The sequence below is a fragment of the Dermochelys coriacea genome, chromosome 1 (assembly GCF_009764565.3).
Source record: "Dermochelys coriacea isolate rDerCor1 chromosome 1, rDerCor1.pri.v4, whole genome shotgun sequence".
Classification (NCBI taxonomy): Eukaryota; Metazoa; Chordata; order Testudines; family Dermochelyidae; genus Dermochelys; species Dermochelys coriacea.
This window is the reverse complement of record NC_050068.2, coordinates 79,454,103-79,474,534: the sequence shown is the minus strand read 5'-3', so window position 1 is coordinate 79,474,534 and position 20,432 is coordinate 79,454,103. Positions and strand designations below refer to the sequence as shown.

The window sequence follows — 20,432 nt, the reverse complement described above, 5'->3', positions numbered from 1 at the left end:
TGTTGACTCCAAGTATTTCTTACAGCTTTCCATTCACTGGTATAAAGATAAGTGTTTACCCATCTCCCACCCCAGTAGATTATAGTACCTGATTCATATGCCTAATGAATCAGTGGGATATTCATCCTTGGCTTTCGTTCAAGTTCCCCAATACCCCCTCAAAACACAATAATCTGACTCTATTTATGGTTTAGACAAATCTACTACTATAAACAAATATAGCAACGTCCAGGTCAACATCTGACAATCACTAGAAAGTGCCAAACATGAAGGACCAAGTCTTCTGACACATCCTATCAAAAATGTCAATGGATGATGAAGACAATTTACACCTACACAGCCATTTTGCATTTACACAGCTTCTTTCATGTAAAAATCTGGGATTTCTGGGCCATTGAATATTTTTCCCAATTCTGTACTTGTCCATTTATGTCTTACGAGCCACTTGACTTCTCCACCATGTTCTGTTTTTCAGACCTTCTTTGGAAGGTGAATATGTAACTCAATGTAGTTATTTTGTTTAATTCCACCCTTTATACTGGAGCTTTGTGTCCAGCTTTATCCCAGCTAGCTATGACATAGATAGAAAAACATAGTTTATTGACTCTGCAAAGATTTAATAGAGTTGTGTTTAAGAGAATACAAGCTTTATGGTTAATATTCCTCAAACATTTAATGCTTTTAATCCTTCCAATTGTTTGGAAATCAAAATAATAAATTAATAATAAATTTGCCTAGCAGATGTTTCAGTTTGTGATGCAACATAACTGCTTTAAAAAAAAAAAAAAAAAAAAAAAAGCTAGTGGGAAGAGGTGGGAGTATTTTTTTTTTTATAGCTATGTTAGTGAATCATTACATTTGCAAACTTAAATGCTTAGAAGTCAGAAAATATAAAACCAAGCACCTTATGCACATAAGCTGAACTGGGCTGGCTTGTAGTGGCTTGGTGCTCTCATATTTCCTTGTGAAAGAGGTGCCATCTTGTGTTCCAGAATCTAAGATTTCATTTAAAAAAAAAAATCTAGCCACTTTGTGAATGTGATCTTCAGAGGCCATGCCTACATTGGGGGAAAATGTCTTGTTAACACACATTAATGCTTTCTAACATGATGTTAAATACAATTTGGTGCCAACTATAGACAAGGACAGGTTGTTTAAAGCATGTTGTCTTATTATGTTTAACCATGAGCTGAGTTCTTTATCAGATACCAAGATGGATATTTAATTCTGAAACTAACACGGCAGAACCCCCATTTCTCAGAAACTTATTGGTCTCTGCTTGAGCCTTCTATTCATAAGGGTTTCAACGTGATTTTTATTTTGCAGTCGACTATGTGCTTCCTCCCTTCAGGGTTTTGTTGTAGTAGCCAGGCAAGGTACTAACAGACTTCAACAGGACTTTAAAAAATAAAGTGGAAACCTCTTTTCCAAGCTGCTGCTGTACCCTCAGTAGCTCTCCCTCCCTCTTCAACTCCTCCCCCGCTCCTTCCTGTTTCCTGACTCCCAACAACCAGTGCTCCCAATTCTAATAATTACAAGCAACATCTAAACACTGCATTCCCTCCTCTTAAGAAACTCTCCCAGTTACAATAAACATTGATGATCTAACCACAGAAACAAATAGGAAACAAGGCCCTATTGTTGACAGAAATATTACACTAAAAACACTATAGATACTTCATAACAAAGTCTCAAGTCCAGACAGGTAGTCATCTGGGTCTGACAGGCTGTCTCTCAAGCCCCGATTCCAGTGCAATGTCTTGTTGTGTTGATAGTACAGTGAAGTCATCTAATGCAGACTGGGGTTGGCATAATCTCCTCTTGGTGCACAGGCAGGTGCAAGATAAGAAGCATTCCATACCCGCCCATCAGAAAGTTGATGGGTGTAAGGACCCCTCTTCTCTATGGATTTTAAGAGGAGCTGTGAATTTATGGTCCCCTTTGCATAAAATTCCAGGCTTTCATATTCTAACAAAGGAACCACACTCAAACTTTGGTTCCTTAGCACCCTGCCGCTTGTCTGTGAAAGCCTTATACTTTGCTTGGTTCGGTTCAACTGTTTTTCTCGCATCATTCTTGGTTGGGGCCTCAGCTCGTGCCTTTAACAATCTAGCAATGTTCAGTTTAGTATTCATCTGTTTCCCATGCAGTAACTCTGTGGGTGATCTTTGCGTTGTGGCATGTTGTGTAGCCCGGTATGCTTGCAAGAAATCAGTAGTGAAGGGTATCCACAATCACCCTTCCAGTTTAGCCGTTTGCAAACTTTCTCTTTCAAACTTCTGTAAACATTCAATTTCCCCATTGGCTTGAGGATAGTATAAGGATGACCTTCTGTGTAAAATGTTCCTCTGTGCTAGAAAAATTTCAAACTCCAGGGAAGTAAATTGACTACCATTATCTGAGACCAGTTCTTTGGGGTTACCCTCCCTGCTAAAAACTGAAGAGAGGAACTTAATTACTGTAGCAGAAGAGATTTGCGATGTAAACGCTACCTCAGGCCACTTACTGAAATAGTCTATTAAGGTGATGGCATAATGACAGTCAATTGGAGCAGTATCAAAGGGTCCTACAATGTCAATTGCCACTTTTTCCCATGTAGATTCAGGAAGAGGAATAGGCTGTAATGGAGGGGTACATGTCACTGCTGTCTTATCATGCATTTGGCAAGTGACACAGAATTTTATGAGTGCTTCAGTTTGAGAGTCCATCCCTGGCCACCAATACAGATCCTGTAGTCATTGTTTGGTTCTGACAATTCCGTGATGAGTATCATGTGCCAGGTGTATGAGTTTTGACAGTAATTCTTCTGGCACAAGTAGCCTGTATGTACCTCGTAGCACACAGCCATTGAGCAAAGAAAGTTCATTCTGAACCCTAAAATAAGGCAGCAAAACTGGGTCAAGGTTTTTAGGATTACTGGGCCATCTCTTTGTCAGAAATTCCCGTAGTTTTTGTTGAATTGGACATGCTGAACAAGCAGCTTGAAGTTGTTCTCTTGTAACTGCAGTGAGAGTGCTTGTAATAAGTGCAACTACTACCTCCTCATCCTCTGGTGGACCATATGGTGAAGGCAAAGGCAGGCGAGAAAGGCAATCAGCTACCACATTTTGGTTTCCAGGCTCATATTCTAGTTCATAATTGCCAGGGTTCCTTCCCCACTCTGAACTCTAGGGTACAGATGTGGGGACCTGCATGAAAACCCCTGTAAGCTTATTTTTACCAGCTTGGGCTAAAACTTCCCCAAAGTACAAACTATTTTACCTTTTGTCCCTGGACTTTTTTGCTGCCACCACCAAGTGTCTAACAAATATAACAGAGAAAGGGCCCACTTGGAAACGTCTTTGCCTCCAAAATCCCCCCAAGCCCTACACCCCCTTTTCTGGGGAAGGCTTGATAAAAATCCTCACCAATTTGCATAGGTGAACACAGACCCAAACCCTTGGTTCTTACGAACAATGAAAAAGCAATCGGGTTCTTAAAAGAAGAATTTTAATTAAAGAAAAAGTAAAAGAATCACCTCTGTAAAATCAGGATGGTAAATATCTTACAGGGTAATCAGATTCAAAACACAGAGAATCCCTCTAGACTAAACCTTAAGTTACAAAAACAGGAATATAAGTTCAATTCAGCACAACTTATTTTATCAGCCATTTAAACAAAACAGAATCTAACGCATTTCTAGCTAGATTGCTTACTGATTTTTTTACAAGAGTTCTGACCCGCATTCCTGCTTTGGTCCCACCAAAGCAACACAGAGACAGAGAGAACCCTTTGGTTCCCCCCCCCCCTCCAGCTTTGAAAGTATCTTGTCTCCTCATTGGTCATTTTGGTCAGGTGCCAGTAAGGTATTCTTAGCTTCTTAACCCTTTATAGGTGAAAGGGTTTTTCCTCTGGCCAGGAGGGATTTAAAGGTGTTTACCCTTCCCTTTATATTTATGACAATAATTGAAAGAGAGTAGTCTTGCACACCATCTAGCAATACGATATCCTGCTCTTCCCAGTCCTTTCGTGGTGAGCAACGTCGTCAAAGGGCTGTGGTCTGTGCGCAACTTGAATGTGCGGCCCCAAAGGTAAATTCTCCATTTTTCAATAGCCCAGATACAAGCAAGTGCTTCTTTTTCGACTAGAGAACGTTTTTCTCTCAGCATTACTTAGTGTCCTTGCAGCAAATGCAACAGTCCTCTCTGTGTTGTCCTCATGAAGTTGTTTGAGGACAGCCCCAAGTCCATAATCAGAAGCATCAGTAGTTACAATTGTGGGCAATGCAGGACTGAATAGTGCAAGTACTGAACTATATACAATCAAGTCTTTCACTGTTTCAAACCTAGCTTGTGCATCCATTGTCCACGCTAAGGTTGAACTTCCCCGTGGTAATTCTTGTAATGTTTCAATAACAGAAGCATAATTGGGAATGAATTTTGCATACCAAGCGGTAAGACCCAAGAAGGAACGTAAGGTTTGCAAATCTGCTGGAGGAGCATTTGAAATTGCCAGGATATGAGCCGGATCAGGTTTTAGTCCAGCCTGTGAAATTGTATGCCCCAGAAAGGAGAGTTCAGTTTGTCTAAATATGCATTTGGACCTATTGAGCTTGAGGCCTCCTTTGCTGATGCAGTTTAGTACAGATTGCAGGTTACTGTAATGCTCCTCCGAAGTATTTCCAAATATGATAATATCATCCAAATAGTACTGAACTCCATGTTGATTCTTCAAAATCAATGACATTTTTGGAAGGTACTTGGGGCTGATATGAGACCATATGGAACATATTTAAAACAAAATAGTCCCTCGTGTAATAAATGCTGTGAGGTGTCTGCTGTCTTCATGCAACATAACTTCGTGATATGCACTCTGCAAATAAAGAGGAGAAAACATCTTTGCTCCACGGAGTTCTGCAAATACCTCTTCTATGTGAGGAAGAGGATGGCTGTCAATCACAATAGCTTTATTTGGCTCTCTTAAATCCACACAAAGGCAAATGCCTCCACCCTTCTTCTGCGTCACTACTATAGGTGAAACCCATTCCGAGGAGTCCATCTCTTCAATAATGTCCTCTTGAACAAGTTTTCTAAGTTCCTCTGAAACAGCTTCCCTGACTGAAAATGGTAAGCACTGTAATTTCTGTCGTACCGGCATCACATTATTCCGCATTTTAACTTCATGCACATAACCCATAATCACAGCTGAGTTTCTCCTCAACCTGGTGTTGGGTCCCAGCTGAAACTGGTGTGTGAGTGTTCCGCAAGAGTGCTTTGCTGAGGAAGATCAATTCATCGATTAACTACCCTGAGATTTAAAGCAGCCAATAAATCTCTGCCAAGAATAGGAGAGCCTTTGTGGACAAGGTAGAACTCTGCAGGTACACAGCAATCACCAAAAGTAACTATTGCTGGCAGGCAGCCATGTACTGGAATATGGTTTTTCAAATAGCACACCAAGTGAAGCTTGGGTTCAGTAAGAGGCACATCTTTAAAGTTAAAGCAAAGAGATAGAATCAGGTAGTATAGATACTGCTGAGCCAGTGTCCAACATTCTCTGAATAGAGTGTGATTTGCCTGAGGGTATGGTGGAAATGTTTATCGTGCACTTTATTTGTTCTGGAATACGTGCAGTAGTGATTTTGTCCACGCTCAGTACAGTAACATCTGGTATTAGAACTGCATGCACCTGTTGATTGAACTGGCAGCTGCAACATATTTTAGCAAAGTACCCAATCTTTTTGCAATGATTGCACTGAGCTACTTTTGCCAGACATCCATGTGTAGCTTGCAAGGTGTTGTGGGGATCCACAGCGAAAGCATGCTTTTTATTGTATTTTGAATTTGCTGATTTGGTGGGGTTTTTTTCATTAGTTTTCCTCTTGTAATTGTTTGTCTGCAGCGATAGTGAACTTTTCTGCAAAGGAGTCAAAGTCTGGACTGTGCCTCCTGTATCCATGCTCATTATTTTGGCTTCAGCTATAGCTGACTCAATCTGGGTAGCAATGGTTATTGCTCTGTCTAGTGCAAGTTGTGGTTCTAGAAGTAAGTGTCCTCTTACACAAAGTTTTCTCAATCTGTTCCCAAAATCACAAGTTACAATCAGACCCCTCAGGGAAGCAATATACTGCATTATGGTCTCCTTTGGTTTCTGCTCACGCTGGCGAAATCTGTAGCGATTAGCTACTACATTCACTTCTGGTACAAAAAAGTTTTTTAATGCAGCGAGTGCAGTCTCATATTTATCGTCTGCAAGGGGAAAAGTGTAAAATATACGCTGCCCTTCTGCTCCAAGGCAGTGGATTAGCAGAGCATGCTTTCTTACTTCAGAAATCTCTGTAGCGCTGATGGCAAGCAGAGAAGTCTCAAATATATGGATCCAGGCAGTGAAAGCAATTGGAGGCTCATCTGGGCTTTGTAGAAAGGGTGCAGGTGGGTTCAGAGGCAGAAGATCCATCCTCGTTGCCAAAATGTTGTAGTAGCCAGGCAAGTTACTAACAAACTTCAGCAGGACTTTATTTTTTAAAGTGGAAACCTCTTTTCCAAGCTCCTGCTGCACCCTCAGTAGCTCTCCCTCCCTCTTCAACTCCACCCCCCTCCTTCCTGTTTCCTGTCCTTTCAGACTCCCAACAGCCAGTGCTCTCAATTCTAATAATTACAAGCAACATCTTAACACCACAGGTTTCTTGTTAAGGTTTTGCAATGATTGGTAGTCTATTTGGGAAAACTTAGATTGCCTGTGTTCATTTTTTAAAGTCTCAGAGTGGTAGCCATGTTGGTGTGTATCAGCAGAAAGAATGAGAAGTACTTGTGGCACCTTAGAGACTAACATTTAAATTTATTTATTTATTGTTATAAATGTTAGTCTCTAAGGTGCCACAAGTACTCCTCGTTCTTTATATTAAGTCTATAATTATAAGAGAAGATTTCTGATACAGGAGCACTGATACTTTTGTACACTTCGGTTGGAAGGGACTTGTGTATCTCAATTAAAGTTGCTAAAATAAACAATGCATCTGAATATATGTGAAAACTATATGCATTTGTCTCCTTCTCTTCTCACCTTAACAATATTTTAGGCCCCAATCCTGTAAATGTTTCCATGTAGTCAAACCCTTGTGCTGGGCTCGGAGACCCACTCAGTTGCTCTAGTGGGGCTCTGCACCAGTGCAAGGATCCATCCATGTGCAGTCAATTGTGGGGTTGGGGACTTGGATTGTGTACAGCCAGGGCCTACCATCCTCATTTGAATTGGGGCCTATGAGCATTATTGTAATAATAGCCTTTTCGATAATATTTTAGATTATTAAGTGCACCATTTTAAAATATCTGATCATCTTTTCACAGTTCATGCTGCTTGTTTTACTTGTAGATCTTCCTCAGCCCACACTTTGAAACTAGAGTGGCCTGTTTGTTATCGATGTCTGGGTTTCAGGCACTAGCATAATGCTGCAGTGTTTGTAAATCCAGCCACTACTGGGAATGTTTAAATCAGAACAAAAATTCAGTCTCTCAAAAGCATATGATTGATGCTGTGTAACATGCTTTTAAATACTAATCTAAACACAATTCTTTTGCCCTTAGTTTCCTTGAAAAGGGATGTAGTGAAGTACTGGGAGAAATGATTGTCAGTGTCTGAAATATTGTTCATTTGAATGGCCTTGTAAGAATAAAGCATAACACTTAAACAAGCTGCTTTTCTCCTTTGAGAAATTAAAGGTCTGAATTTTTACAGAACAAATACTCCCACTGTTTTATGTGATTTAGATGAGGCTTTGTTCATGGATCTTAGTCTGCTGTATTTCCCTGTTCTCAAGTGATAAAATTGAACTAACCAACAGATTAGAATTTGAAAATTCTGCAGTGTTTCCTCGAAAAGAAACTCGAGTTTATGTGGTGGAGGATGTGGAAGCCACCATTACCACATGCATTCTCTTTTTCGCACCAGAATTGATAAATGTGCTAGGAATTTAGAGGTTATAACTGAAGTATAAACAAGAAAATATCTCCTGCTGATGTAGTCCAGCAATCCCAATGACCAAATTTAGACAACCATACTTAAATCTCTTTTTTTGAGAGAGAGAGAGAGAGAGAGAGAGAGAGAGAGAGAGAGAGAGAGAGAGAGAGAGAGAGAGGTTTTAATTTTTATTTCTCTCATTAAAGTGAAAGCTCATTGAAACAGAAAATGCATCATGCAGTACCCGAAACAGAAAACAAAGTAGAATCATTTAAAAAACAAAAAAACCCAAATAAATAAATAAACGCCAGCTTTTAAGAAGCCGAGATTGTGGCTTTGAGATAAAGCAGTCTACACACTAATAGTTTCTGTTCCAGAAACTGTTTCCCTTTGACCCATAAACCCACCCCTAAAAAGGAATTGTCAAATCTAGGTATCTTTGTATCTGTAAGCGGGAGAATAGGCCCGCTATTGTGGGAACTTTCCTGGCTTCTGCACTACCCCAGTGAAGTGGGCTTGCGAAAGGATCAGAATCCTCGCTCCCACTTCCTTTACCCAGTGGCCTCCCTGCCCTTGAGGACTCCCCTTCCCTTCCACTCTCTCCTGTCTGGCAGAGTCCTCGTAACCCCAACAAGGCTGGGCCCAGGATTCCTGGGGGGCTCGACCCCCAACCCTGCTGTGGTCACCTAGGACAGGGGCTAGGGTGTCCCCATTCCGGGGTACTCTCTCTGCACTGGGCACTTCTCTGACCCACTGACCATTACATACAAGTTAAAGCAAATGCAAGTTATTTAATCAACAATTAATTTTAAAAAGAATAAGGAAAAATGGGAAAGGTTAAAGGAAACACATCAACCCGCTCTGTGGCAAGGAACATCACAAACAGTGTCTCTGGAATGTCAGGGCAGTTCACAGACTGGTCCTTGTAAGTCCCAGGCCTTCTTCTCAAGCCCTGGCTGTGCTGCAGGGATGCTGTGGGTTGGACACTTGCTCTGGTGGTGGCCACATGCTCTCAGGCTCTAAATGGCAGGACCCTTCTTCCCAGTGTCGCCCCCGCCCTGTCGGGCTTATGATCCAAGCCTGGCCTGCAGAGCCTCTTGGCTGAGGCATCTCCCTGTGCTGAGCCTGCTGCCCAGGGTCCCCCTCAGTCTCCCCAGCTGCTCACCACACCCAGTTCCGGACTGCTCCAACCCCAGCTGCACCGCTCTGTCTCTGCACTGCTGCTGCTGCTCTGCCTCCAGCTCCCTGGGCTGCTTCTCTGGCCCCTCTGGCTCTGGTTGCTGCAGCTCTGCTCCCAGGACAGGGTCTGCTCTCTCTGGGCTGTGCCTCTGGCTTTGTCCTGGGAGCAGAGCTGCAGCCCCAGAGTCTGCTCTCTCTGGGCTGCTTTTCTGATCCCTCTGAATCTGGCACAGCTCTGCTCCCCAGCTTAGCTTCGGTCCCTGCTTTCTCCTTAGCTCAGCCCCACTCTATCTGACCCAGTCAATTCCAGGTCACACGGAGGATGGGACCTCTCTGGCCTCCTGACTCTCTGATTAGCCTGCCCGCCTGTCATTCAGGCCGAACTGGAGCATTGACCTCTTCCCCATTATTCCCGGGGGCTGTCCGTCTCAGGGTCCTGATTTCCCATAGACGCTTCCCCTTTTAGTACTGGGAGCTAGCTAACCAAAACACCTCCGCTGAATGTTGGTACGGGGGCAACAGTCCCCTTACATATATCACACCAATCCCAATGAATGTTGTTTATATCACAAACATACCCGTAGTCTCTTTAATAGTGCATATATTCAAAAGTGTTAGCTACAGTGTTACGATAGCTTTCCAGTTGGAGAAGTGGAAGTACAATAGTATGTCCTTGTTTAAGGTTATGTGTATGATCTTGGAGAACTATACTTTCCGGAAGTATTTTCAGGCATTCAGGGAGAAAATATTTGGCAGGTATTTCAGGTGCCATTTTGTGAATCCTTTCTGGAAACAGCGTGTTTTATTGCTGTCTTTCTAGTTATTGTTCCGACTTGCATCTCCAATGCTTTGAGTAGTTTTTGCACAAACTCAGTTAGGCTTGCATAAAACATACTAACTTTGATGTTGGCTTTCTGCATCACTTAAATCTCTGAGGTATGGCATATCTCTTGACCCACATCTCTGACTTTGAGTGGTGGTTTTTGTTTTTGTTTTTAAATTATAATCCCCAGTGAGTGATTTATAAACTTTCTTTTAAGATTTATAATAATTCTAAACTGGACTGAAGAGCCATCTTGTCTGAGCTGTTGCAGCTTGGCAAGAGCTATGGTGCCTGAGGAAACCTTGACATGCAACTAAAGGTAACTTAAACTGTTTGGCACAAAGGAATTGAATTGGTGGGTGGAATGGAAGAAAATAATCCACTACTGTTTAATTTTTCTGTGATCTTTATTTTAAAGGAGAATACAGTAGTTAAACCACAGAAAACAAGGAGAATCAAATATATTGGGGAGAGGGAAGAAGACGGAGGGAAAATATGAAAGCTTATGTTATAGCTTGATTAGTTCTAGTAGAACTATTGGTATATTATAGAATAAACTTGCATACAATACCACATTAAGAAATAATTAGCTGTCTCTCCTTAACAACAGAATGAAATTGGTAAGTCACTTAATGTCAGCTTGGATATCAAAAAAACTTAACTCTTTTTTCATTTTTTTTATATTAAAAAACCAAATGAGGTGGAGAGAACTGGATGTCTTTACTGATTTGCCTGGAATTGTTTGATGTGCTGTGGTAAAGCAAGTATAAAAGTGTTGAGAGCTTAGTTGGAAAGATAAAATGCCTTTGTGTTCCAAAAAGAAAAGGAGTACTTGCGGCACCTTAGAGACTAACAAATTTATTGAGCATGTGTTCCAAAGTAGTTGCTAAACTTCTGTAACTTAGAAAAGTACTTCAGTTTGTCAAGTTCTTGAGTAAACTCTTGAGCCCTTTTCTGATCTCTGACATGCCTGGAACCACAACTCAGCATGGGCACAACACATCCTCTTCTGGCTAGGCTGCTCAAAGTAAAGAATTCCTTTGAAGCAGTAAAATGCCTCCTGTTTTTTAAAAAACAAAACAAAAAAAACTGCAGAAGAGGTTTAAACTCTGTGTTTTGGTGCTACAAGCAAAGCTGCACTGGCAGACTATTACTAGTCAGCTGAGTATATTTGAAGAAGGGTCCTTTTCACACAAATCCAACGTCAGGATCGAGGCTCTGGTTGGTAAGCAAGCCCCATTATGTACTGCACTTAGGTGTTCATCCTACCCTGTTGAACATCTACAATAGAATTTTGTAGATTAATTCAAAAGGCTACTTTTATAAACTTAAACTAGATTTTTCTTGGGCAGGGAATGTGTGGAGAGAAATGGCTACATTCATCTGTAAAGTGCCTGTTACCGTAGTACTGGGGTGCTTGTACATCTTCCCCTCTCTCCTACAAACAGGCAATGATCTCTCCCAAAGGGAGCAGAATCTTCCATCCTCTGTTCCTTCTTCATAGCCTCCTAACAGAATATCCATTCGGAAAATACCCACACTGGGAAGTGTTAATTGTAGTTAATTTTTAAAGGCCATTGGAAGAGATTGATTATGTTTTAAAGGCTTCAATTTCTTACTGAGGAAGAAGAAAAGGAGGACTTGTGGCACCTTAGAGACTAACCAATTTATTTGCGCATAAGCTTTCGTGAGCTACAGCTCACTTCATCGGATGCATTCAGTGGAAAATACAGTGTGGCGATTTATATACACAGAGAACATGAAACAATGGGTGTTTCCATACACGCTGTAATGAGAGTGATCAGGTAAGGTGAGCTATTACCAGCAGGAGAGTGGGGGAGGGGGAACTTTTTTGTCATGATGATCAAGGTGGCCATTTCCAGCAGTTGACAAGAACATCTGAGGAACAGCGGGGGAAGGGGGCAAACATGGGGAAATGACCCATCCACAATTGCTGATTTATATCCATGAATATAATACTTCTTAAAATGATGAATAAGTCCAGTTTTTGTTGCTCTTCATCAAAGGATAAAATTCTGGATAGATATGTAACATCTCTATTCATAAAATACACATACCAAACAGTATTTCAGGACATACACAAAAGAACAAAAACCAGTGTGAATTAATAAAACAAAATAACCAGCCCAAGAACTCATTAAGCTCTAACCCGCTCTCTTGGTAAAATCCTTAGTAAACAAATAGACTTGAGGTAGGTACTGAAGGACAGTAGATCTGGAGGCTGTTAGGCAAGGGGATGGGGAGACGGTTGTGGGGGTTTTTTTGTTTGTTTGTTTTTCCCCCCAGTTTTGGAGAAGTCACAAAGAACACCTCACTGCCAGTGCTGAACTGTTTAAATATGAGGGCTAGTATTAGTTCAAGGGCTTCAGGTGATCACAAATGTCAACATAAAATGTGAAGAGTGAGGCCAAAAGTGAGCTAGGACCCAAAGCATAGAGCACAATCAACACTGAAGTGCACCTGGAAACAAATCAGCAGCCTTAGCAATACTGCGCTGTTCATAGAGCACAAGCGTAGTGTAACTTTGCAAGAAGCACTTTTAAGTAGTTGTCAGATTGTTGCATTCTGCATTAGTTAATGTTCTTTGAGAGTGGTGCTTCATGGGCCAAGCCAAACAGAGTAGGTGACAGACATGTCTGATGGTCAACCATATCAAAGGTAAGTCATAGAGCTAAAAGGAAACCATAGGGATACTTAATCTTTGTCCATCACTAAAAGGAGACAGGTATAGCCTCTCTATATATTGAGGCTTAAAACCAGATTAGAGGCGGATAAGGAAATGTGAGTGCTTTGGACTTTATTTTCAGATTTGCCTTGCTGCAGTGGTCTCATTCTTCCCCAAAAACAGAGGTTCGATAAATTAAATAATATTGAGAAGAATGCATAAAGAATGGATGTCACTGTTAGTTATTAAAAACAATGACTCTGTATTTGAGGACTGGAGGGTTTACAAATATTTTAAAGGAGAAAAGATATGGTTAAAATTTTCAAAAAATGTAACTCCCATTTTTGAAAGTGATGTAGGCATTTAAGATCCTAAGTCCCACTGCCTCAGTCACATGTAAGCTTCCAAAGGCTTACGTCACTTTTGAAAATGGGAGTTGGGCTGCTAAAGTTACTTAAGCTCTCTTAAAATGTTTGCCTTGCATCTTATTTTCCTAGCTTCTTTAACTGCTTTGATTTTGAAACTTGATTGAGGATGGGATGGATGGGAATGGTGAAATGGCAAGGTAAAGGGTAGGTGGTCTGTCGCAGTACAGCTTAATTTCCCTATGTTGGTTTCATTTGTGCTTTTGTTCTTGGGTTGAAAATTTGGGAGTGAATTGTACTGTAAATTGATCTTTGAGGAGTTTACTTCCCTCTTCTTGACTGTCTTCCTCTTTGCATTTAGTTATGCTAAACTATTAATTTAAATGAGAAACTTTAACTTGCTGAAGTTATTAGGAGATATGCATCAATACATGCTATGCATAGTGGGCAGAAGAGTTTGTTTGCAAATTGTCATCCCTGAACTAGAGAGCCAAGGAATATGGTGAGTTACCTTCTCAGCTCTGGGTATTGGTTTTTGTTTTCTTTATTTTGAGTTTAACCAGCATTTATTAGTTTAAAAAAACAGCTTGTATTCCTGTGTTGCCTGGAGGGTTTAAAGTTGCTGTTCAGTCAACATGTTCACAGTTTTTGGTGCTGGGTTCTTTATCACACAACAGCAGTGCATGTTTTGCTAGAAAATGTAGTGTAGAGTTCAGATAAGTGGTGAAGTAATAAATACACCTTTGTTCTTAAAGGAACGGTGAAAGGGGCCTCTTGTGCAAAGTAGAACAGATCTTTCCAGTGTTCAGTGTGACATTTAATCTCCAAATCTTTAGATACTGTAATTCAGATTTTGAAACAAGTGTTTCAGGGAAGTTTTTCAAAGCAGCCTTTGGTTTACATGGCCATAGTTTTACATCAAGTTTTTGCCTAGGGAAAACCTTGCAATGACATCTCTTTGTAAATGCATGCTCAAAAAATAACCTTGCAGAATTTAATCAACAGTTTTTGAAGCAAATATTGAAAAGCTGGCCTTTATACAGGGCTTGTAAAGTGATCTACTTCTAAATAGCACTCTGTTTTCTCCTTTTCACCTGCAAGCCCCATTTTAAGGTAGAGCTTCTATTGGAGCTAGTAATAGTTTCTAGCCAAATAATTGGAGGTGGGAGGCAATGGTTGATTTTTTTTTTTTTTTTAAAACTACTGAGTGTGAACTAAAATGTTAAATAAATATTACCATAGAAGAAATTGTAAAAAATCATTCTTTTAAATTTAAGCTCAATTTACTATTTTGTATGCTAAAATCATGCAGAACAAGGCAGTGAAAATAAAATGCTAATATTTTGTACCATGGTAACAAAATAAATGAAAGAACATAGTATTTGGCTGTATTTCCTTGTTGCTCGTTTGGCGAAGGTGGAAGATTTGTACCAATTTAAAAACTACAAAAATTAAGTATTCAAAAAATCTTTGAGTCATATACACTGGTACCACAATTAAATATTTAGCAAGTTATTAACCCAGATGGCTTAGATGTATAGGTATTAACATAACCCAGTAAAAGTTGACAAACCAGGGAACCATGTTCTGTCCAACTATATAAATAGAAGAATTTATATCCAGAAATATTAAAATTCCTCAAAGTGAGTTGTACTGAAACATTAGAAAAGTAAATAGAAAAGTTGCCACGTGGCAACTTTGAGTCAAGTCTAATTTTCAGAATTTTTCTGTTGGGCTACAAATGAGAAACTCTCATGTCTAAAGGTAAACTCTTTCAAAGTAAGAGTGATGTTCATTTGGGAGGATTTTCTCTCTCTCTCCACCTCTCTGTCTGTCTTTTTAATTAAAAAATAAAATAAAATTTCCTAGTTAAAAGATTTGTCAACTTTGTTTCCCATTAGCCTGAATGTAAATGACCATTACTGTGAAATACCAGAAAGTTCACAGACAGGTTTATTAAAGGTTATAAAATATAAATAAGTACTGTTTGAGGAGGGGGGGGAATCTCTCTAATTCTTGTTTAAGTACATAAATAACATCTCAAAACCCAGATCTGATGTTTCTTTCTTTCCTAGAGGATAAATGGAAAGAACAGAATGTTTATAAATCAAAAAAGAAATGTATTGGCTTTCCATAGCAGAACGTGTCATAGACAGATCTCAAATACTGTTTGTGATAACACACTAAAATAATTCTTTGTTTAAATCATAATGTAGAAATTTACAAAACTTGGATATTTATTAATAGAAATCAGAAAGGGTCTGATAACTTGGCCTAACATGGAACTTTCTCATGGACACTGGAGTGTGGGAATTCGGCATCCTGAATTTTACTAGGAGAGTGTGTGTATGTGTGGGGGGGGGCGGGTAAATCTTCCACATCTTTATGGGAAATTCTTAACCCAAACAATCAGGAACCTGCAGCAAGTAAATGAAGCATAGTTAGGAATTAATCTTAAGGAAAGTCTAGAAAGGCTCCCTGCCAGAGCGATCTCCCTCTGAGGGCAGCCTGCTGTCTAATTAATAATTTACTGGAAATTTATCTTTTTACAATTGAAATAGCCCAATATTCTGACTTTAACAGCATGTGATGCTTGCAGGCTCCATTTCATACCACTTCTGTATGGTAGTTGCCGAAGAAGAAGCAAATAGAAATGCTAGTTGGAGGCAACAACAGGTAGCACGGGACCTGAATCATGTCAGTGTTCAGGCCTGGATGCAGAAGATTTTTTTTTAACAATGTATATATTTCACTTCTATTTTATTTCATATTCCTCAGCCCTCTGTTCTTGTACCCTGTTAATACTTTAGCCTTGATGCAGATGATGGCAGATCAAAACTTTGTCACTATAGGAACTATTCAGGACTAAAATCTTTCATATCTGGATGCCTAAAACAAGGCTCCTAAATCCTTGTAGCCACCTAAATCTATGCCTTATTTTCAGAACAGCTGAGCACAAACCAGCTAAGAAGTTGGCTTAGCACTCTTTTTTTTTTTGCAAATCTTTATTTTGAAAGAGTGCAAAGTTACTCTAGCTGTCATTACATTACATTATCATCTTTTTCTTTTCAGAAGTATTAATTTTAGTGAGTCCTTAACACAGGGATTATATTTTAGCACCTCTCATGAGGCATTTCATCTTGTGGTGGTATACTCTATTTTTGTAAAAATCTGAGAACTTAAGTTTTTGCTACTTTCACACCCGTGGAATAATATTTTGTACATGCACAGAGCAACTGTCATGTGAATCTCAAAAGTGCTTTACAACTGTTGAGTCTCACAAACATCCCTTTGCAGCAACTATATTATGATGGCAAATTAATTTGTGAAATTTTCCCTCTTCCTCCATATTATGAAGATGTAAGACAGTAGAACTGGGAACAGAACCCATGAATGTTTGTTTGTTTGTTTTGTTTGTTTGTTTTTTAACCACTAGACCAGTGTTTCCCAAACTTGGGATGCCGCTTGTTCAGGGAAAGCCCCTGGTGGGCCAGGCCAGTTTGTTTACCTGCCACGTCCACAGGTTCGGCCGATTGCGGCTCCCACTTTCATCCCTAATTTCTGTAAGGCTTGATGTGTTTTTGTTTTTCTGTAGCCCTTGTTCCATGCCGAAAAATGTTTCACAATAGTCTCCTCCCCTCCTGATAGACACCTAAACTGTATTCTCTTTAATGAAGGACAATTCTGTCAACCTAGTCCAGCATCTGTGTAATTTGGAAGGGGCTAATGGTCTGACAAGTTTTGGTCTATGTGCTCCTCATCAGGAAGCAGTCAGTGAATGGAAGAAAGGGAGTTCCAGAAACTCACAGTACTGTCATTAAGAATGAAGTTCGTCTGTAGAGTCAACTGTCATGATTGTAGTGATGTCTGAGCTCTTCTCCTAGATTCTTCCAAGACATTCAAGGTGATATACTCCTATTCTTACGTTGCTGCACTTAGAGTGCTTCATATCTCAATACAATGGACAAATATTAATCTGATATTAATTTAAACCTCAAGGCTCAATTATCAGCAAACTAGGAATTTTTATTCCTTTGAGGGTTTTTTTCAAATTATCCTTAATAAAATGTGTACGTGTCTGATTGTGAATCAGTAAGTGCCTTTCTCTTGAATTAATCTGGATAAGCCACATACCAGATCAGTTGATGTCAAAAGTGGCCTTTTGTCCTACAAATTGGTCAATCCGGTAGCTGCCTCAGTCAACAGGTCTGCAGATTTTTTTTTTTTTCCTAGGAATTCCATTTACTTTATCTTAGCAAAGGAGTAGGTGTTCAAGTGGAGGTTTTTTTTTTTTTTTTTTTTTTTGGTGTTTGGTTTATTTTGTTTCTTTTTGGGGAGAGTGAAACCGATGATGGCTTTTTTTTTTTTTTTGCCCCCCCTTTCTGGGAATCTAGCAATGACAACAAAATTGCTGCTGACAAGGTGGAAGAGTATGGCAACGTATACGCTCCAGTACTCTAACAGCCAGGACATAGAAATATGGCTTAACATGGATAATCATAGTTGCTGCTTATCTCTGGAGGAATATTTGCTGTTTTCAAAAGGCTGCAACAGCAAAGTGTGTGGAAATGTCTAAAACATACTGTATTCCAACATTGCAGATAAAATCAGGAGTCGGCACAGTACTGCTTTGGGACATGAAAATGTAGCTTGTTAGAGAACTGAAGGTTAGGCAAATACTTCTTAAAATTCAATAGTCAAGTCCTAAGGTGCCAATATGTCCTTTTACAGTCCCATGACCATCGTATGTACAAGGTGAAAAATATCCACTTGCAATCATTAATGTATACTTAAGCAATATGGGCAAACTTCTGACTTTATTTCCACTTAGTGATGAGGGAAAAACAGAAAATTCCCCTCACCCTGGTTAACTTCAAAAGAGATACCATCTAAAGCCCCAAGCCATGTTGCTGTCACATTGCACTCTATATGCTTTATGAAAATATGCTTTGGAATATGAATATAATGTATCTGGAATATGCTTTATGCAAAAGGTCTCCTGTAAGGTATCATTACAAAGTTTATAATCTACTGAGTGTGTTCATCCTATTTGTATGAATGTAGCTTTCTTGTATCTGAAGCTAGAAATATATAAAATATTACTCTGAAGTCCTATTGTAACTATATAAAGTGTGGGCCATTAATGGTGGCTTGAAATCTTGAGGGCTCCCATTAACTAGGACAGTTGGTTGTAATTGTCTCTGTTTACTTGTAAGCCTTCCCGTATACATGGGTGCCAGCCAGTGTGTAATGAAGTCTCACAGGACATGTTGCATGATATTGGAATCCATCTTAAACCTGATGCCTTTCCATTTAGAAGGAAGGGTGAAAATCCAGAGAGACAAAGGATTCCTACCTTGTGCCAAAGATATAAAACAGGGTGGAACAGAACAAAGGGGGCTGCCAGTCATGAGGAATCCCCTAGTTACCACCTAAGCTGGAACTAACAAGAACTGTACCCAGGGAAAGGATTGGGCATAGCCTAAGAAGGAGTCTAGTCTGTGAAAGAAACTTAGTGGAACATCTCTGAGGGTGAGATTTACCTGCATTCAGTTTCTTAAATGTATTAGGCTTAGATTTGCATGTTTTGTTTTATTTTGCTTGGTAACTTACTTTGTTCTATCTCTTTATTACTTGAAACCACTTAAATCCTACTTTTTATACTTAATAAAATCACTTTTGTTTATTAGTAAACCCAGAGTAAGTGATTAATACCTGGGGGAGCAAACAGCTGTGCGTATCTCTCTATCGGTGTTATAGAGGGCAGACCATTTGAGTTTATCCTGTATAAGCTTTGTACAGAGTAGAACAGATTTATTTGGGGTTTGGCGCCCATTGGGAACTAAGTGTCTGAGTGGTGGAGACAGGTGATTTGCTGACCAGTTTTTGGTTAAAGTCTGCAGCTTTGAGGACGGGGACCAGACCTGGGTCTGTGTTGCAGTGGAGTAGCATGTCTGACTTGACAAGGCAGGGTTCTGGAATCCCAGGCTGGCAGGAAAAACGTGCTCAGAGGTAGTGTCAGCATGTTTCTGTGACCGAACCCGTCATAGTTGCATCCTTAGGCAATCCTAAATCAGGCTATTCATGATGCTAACGCATGCTGAATCATCATATGTTTGGTGGGAAGATCCTGGGATAGTTAATGCCACAGGTGCTGACGGATCTGGCATCTAATTTAAAGTACTGTGACAGGTTATGAAAGGATCATGGATCCCAATAAAGTCAATGAACACAGAATATTTGTCTTTTATAGACAAATACAGAATAGGCCAAAGAACAAATTAAAACTTGTTAGTCACTTACAAAAAAAACAGTTGGGGAGATGGTTTTGGGGAAAATGAAAGTCTCTGTCTCTTGGTAGTGAAACACAATTTTGCTCTCTGATGCAGCATAGAGCCATGACATTTTTTTTTGCAAGAACTCAAGCTAGTTTGCAACCTTTTAAAAAGTAGTAGTTTTCAGGAGTATGTGTGTGGAGGAGGAATTCTTTAAAGTGCTTAGAATTTACCTTGATGTGCATTTCGTGGCATCTGACTAATAAGCAGAAAGAACTGCTGTTATTTAGCATTGATATAGACCGTGGCTGTCAAACACATCGCGTTCCTTCTGCAGAATCTGAATCTTTATGCTCCTTTTATTTCTTAGACTTAATCTCATTTCTTATCTCTTTGACTTTTGCTTTCCAGTTGGGATCATTTACGGTTGAAGATTTATTCAGTATTGCTGGTTTGTTTGATTAATATTAAGCATTAGAGACAAGGTGGGTGAGGTGATATCTTTTTTTGGACCAACATCTGTTGGTGAGAGAGACAAGCTTTCGAGCTTACACAGAGCTCCTAGAAAGCTTATCTCTCTCATCGAAAGACGTTGGTCCAATAAAAGATGCAGCTCACCCACCTTGTCTTTCTAATATCCTGGAACTGACACTGCTACAACAACACTGCATACAGTAATGCTGTCAAACTATTAAATTCAGTTGATGTTTTTTGTAACTTCCTTTAAGAAGCTAGCTAGAGAATGAGAGTAATATTTCAGTTGCCTGTGAAAGAACATTTCTTATTTTGACAATGTAGGCACACACTCCCCTAGGAATTGTGTTGGGCTAGACCCAGATTCCTGAGACTTGTGAAAGAAGCAGATACTAGTACACACATGGCCTATGCCAAATATGGTAAAGAAGTAAAGTATTAGAAACTCAGTTAATTAAGTACTGTAGGTCTTTTTCCTACTTGGCTACAAGTTCAGTGTCCTGCAGCGTGTGTATTGGTGGCTGTCTGTGTAATTGTCTAACTACATCAAATCACAAAAAAGTCTTGCTCTTGTTTATTGGGGCCTCTGGGCAGTGTCACAGCTGTAACTTGAAGGCATGCATGCTTGAGTTCCACTTTTATCAACTAATGTTAATAATCTCTCCTTTGAAAGCGAACAACACCAGAGATCTCAG

At 39.8% G+C, this 20,432-nt stretch overlaps 1 protein-coding gene across 7 annotated transcripts in view; it reads left to right on the top strand.

Moving 5' to 3' along the window:
• TBC1D4 (TBC1 domain family member 4) overlaps positions 1 to 20,432 on the top strand; it is a 157,215-nt gene that overhangs the window by 57,643 nt on the left and 79,140 nt on the right. The window contains exon 1 of one of the 7 annotated variants that reach the window (XM_038387809.2): positions 13,141 to 13,490. The exons of the other annotated variants lie outside the window; for them this stretch is intronic. Coding sequence (XP_038243737.1) covers positions 13,488 to 13,490 — 3 coding nt within the window. The 5' untranslated portion in view covers positions 13,141 to 13,487. Of the gene's footprint in view, positions 1 to 13,140; positions 13,491 to 20,432 lie in introns of those variants that run through there. 7 annotated transcript variants of the gene reach the window in all.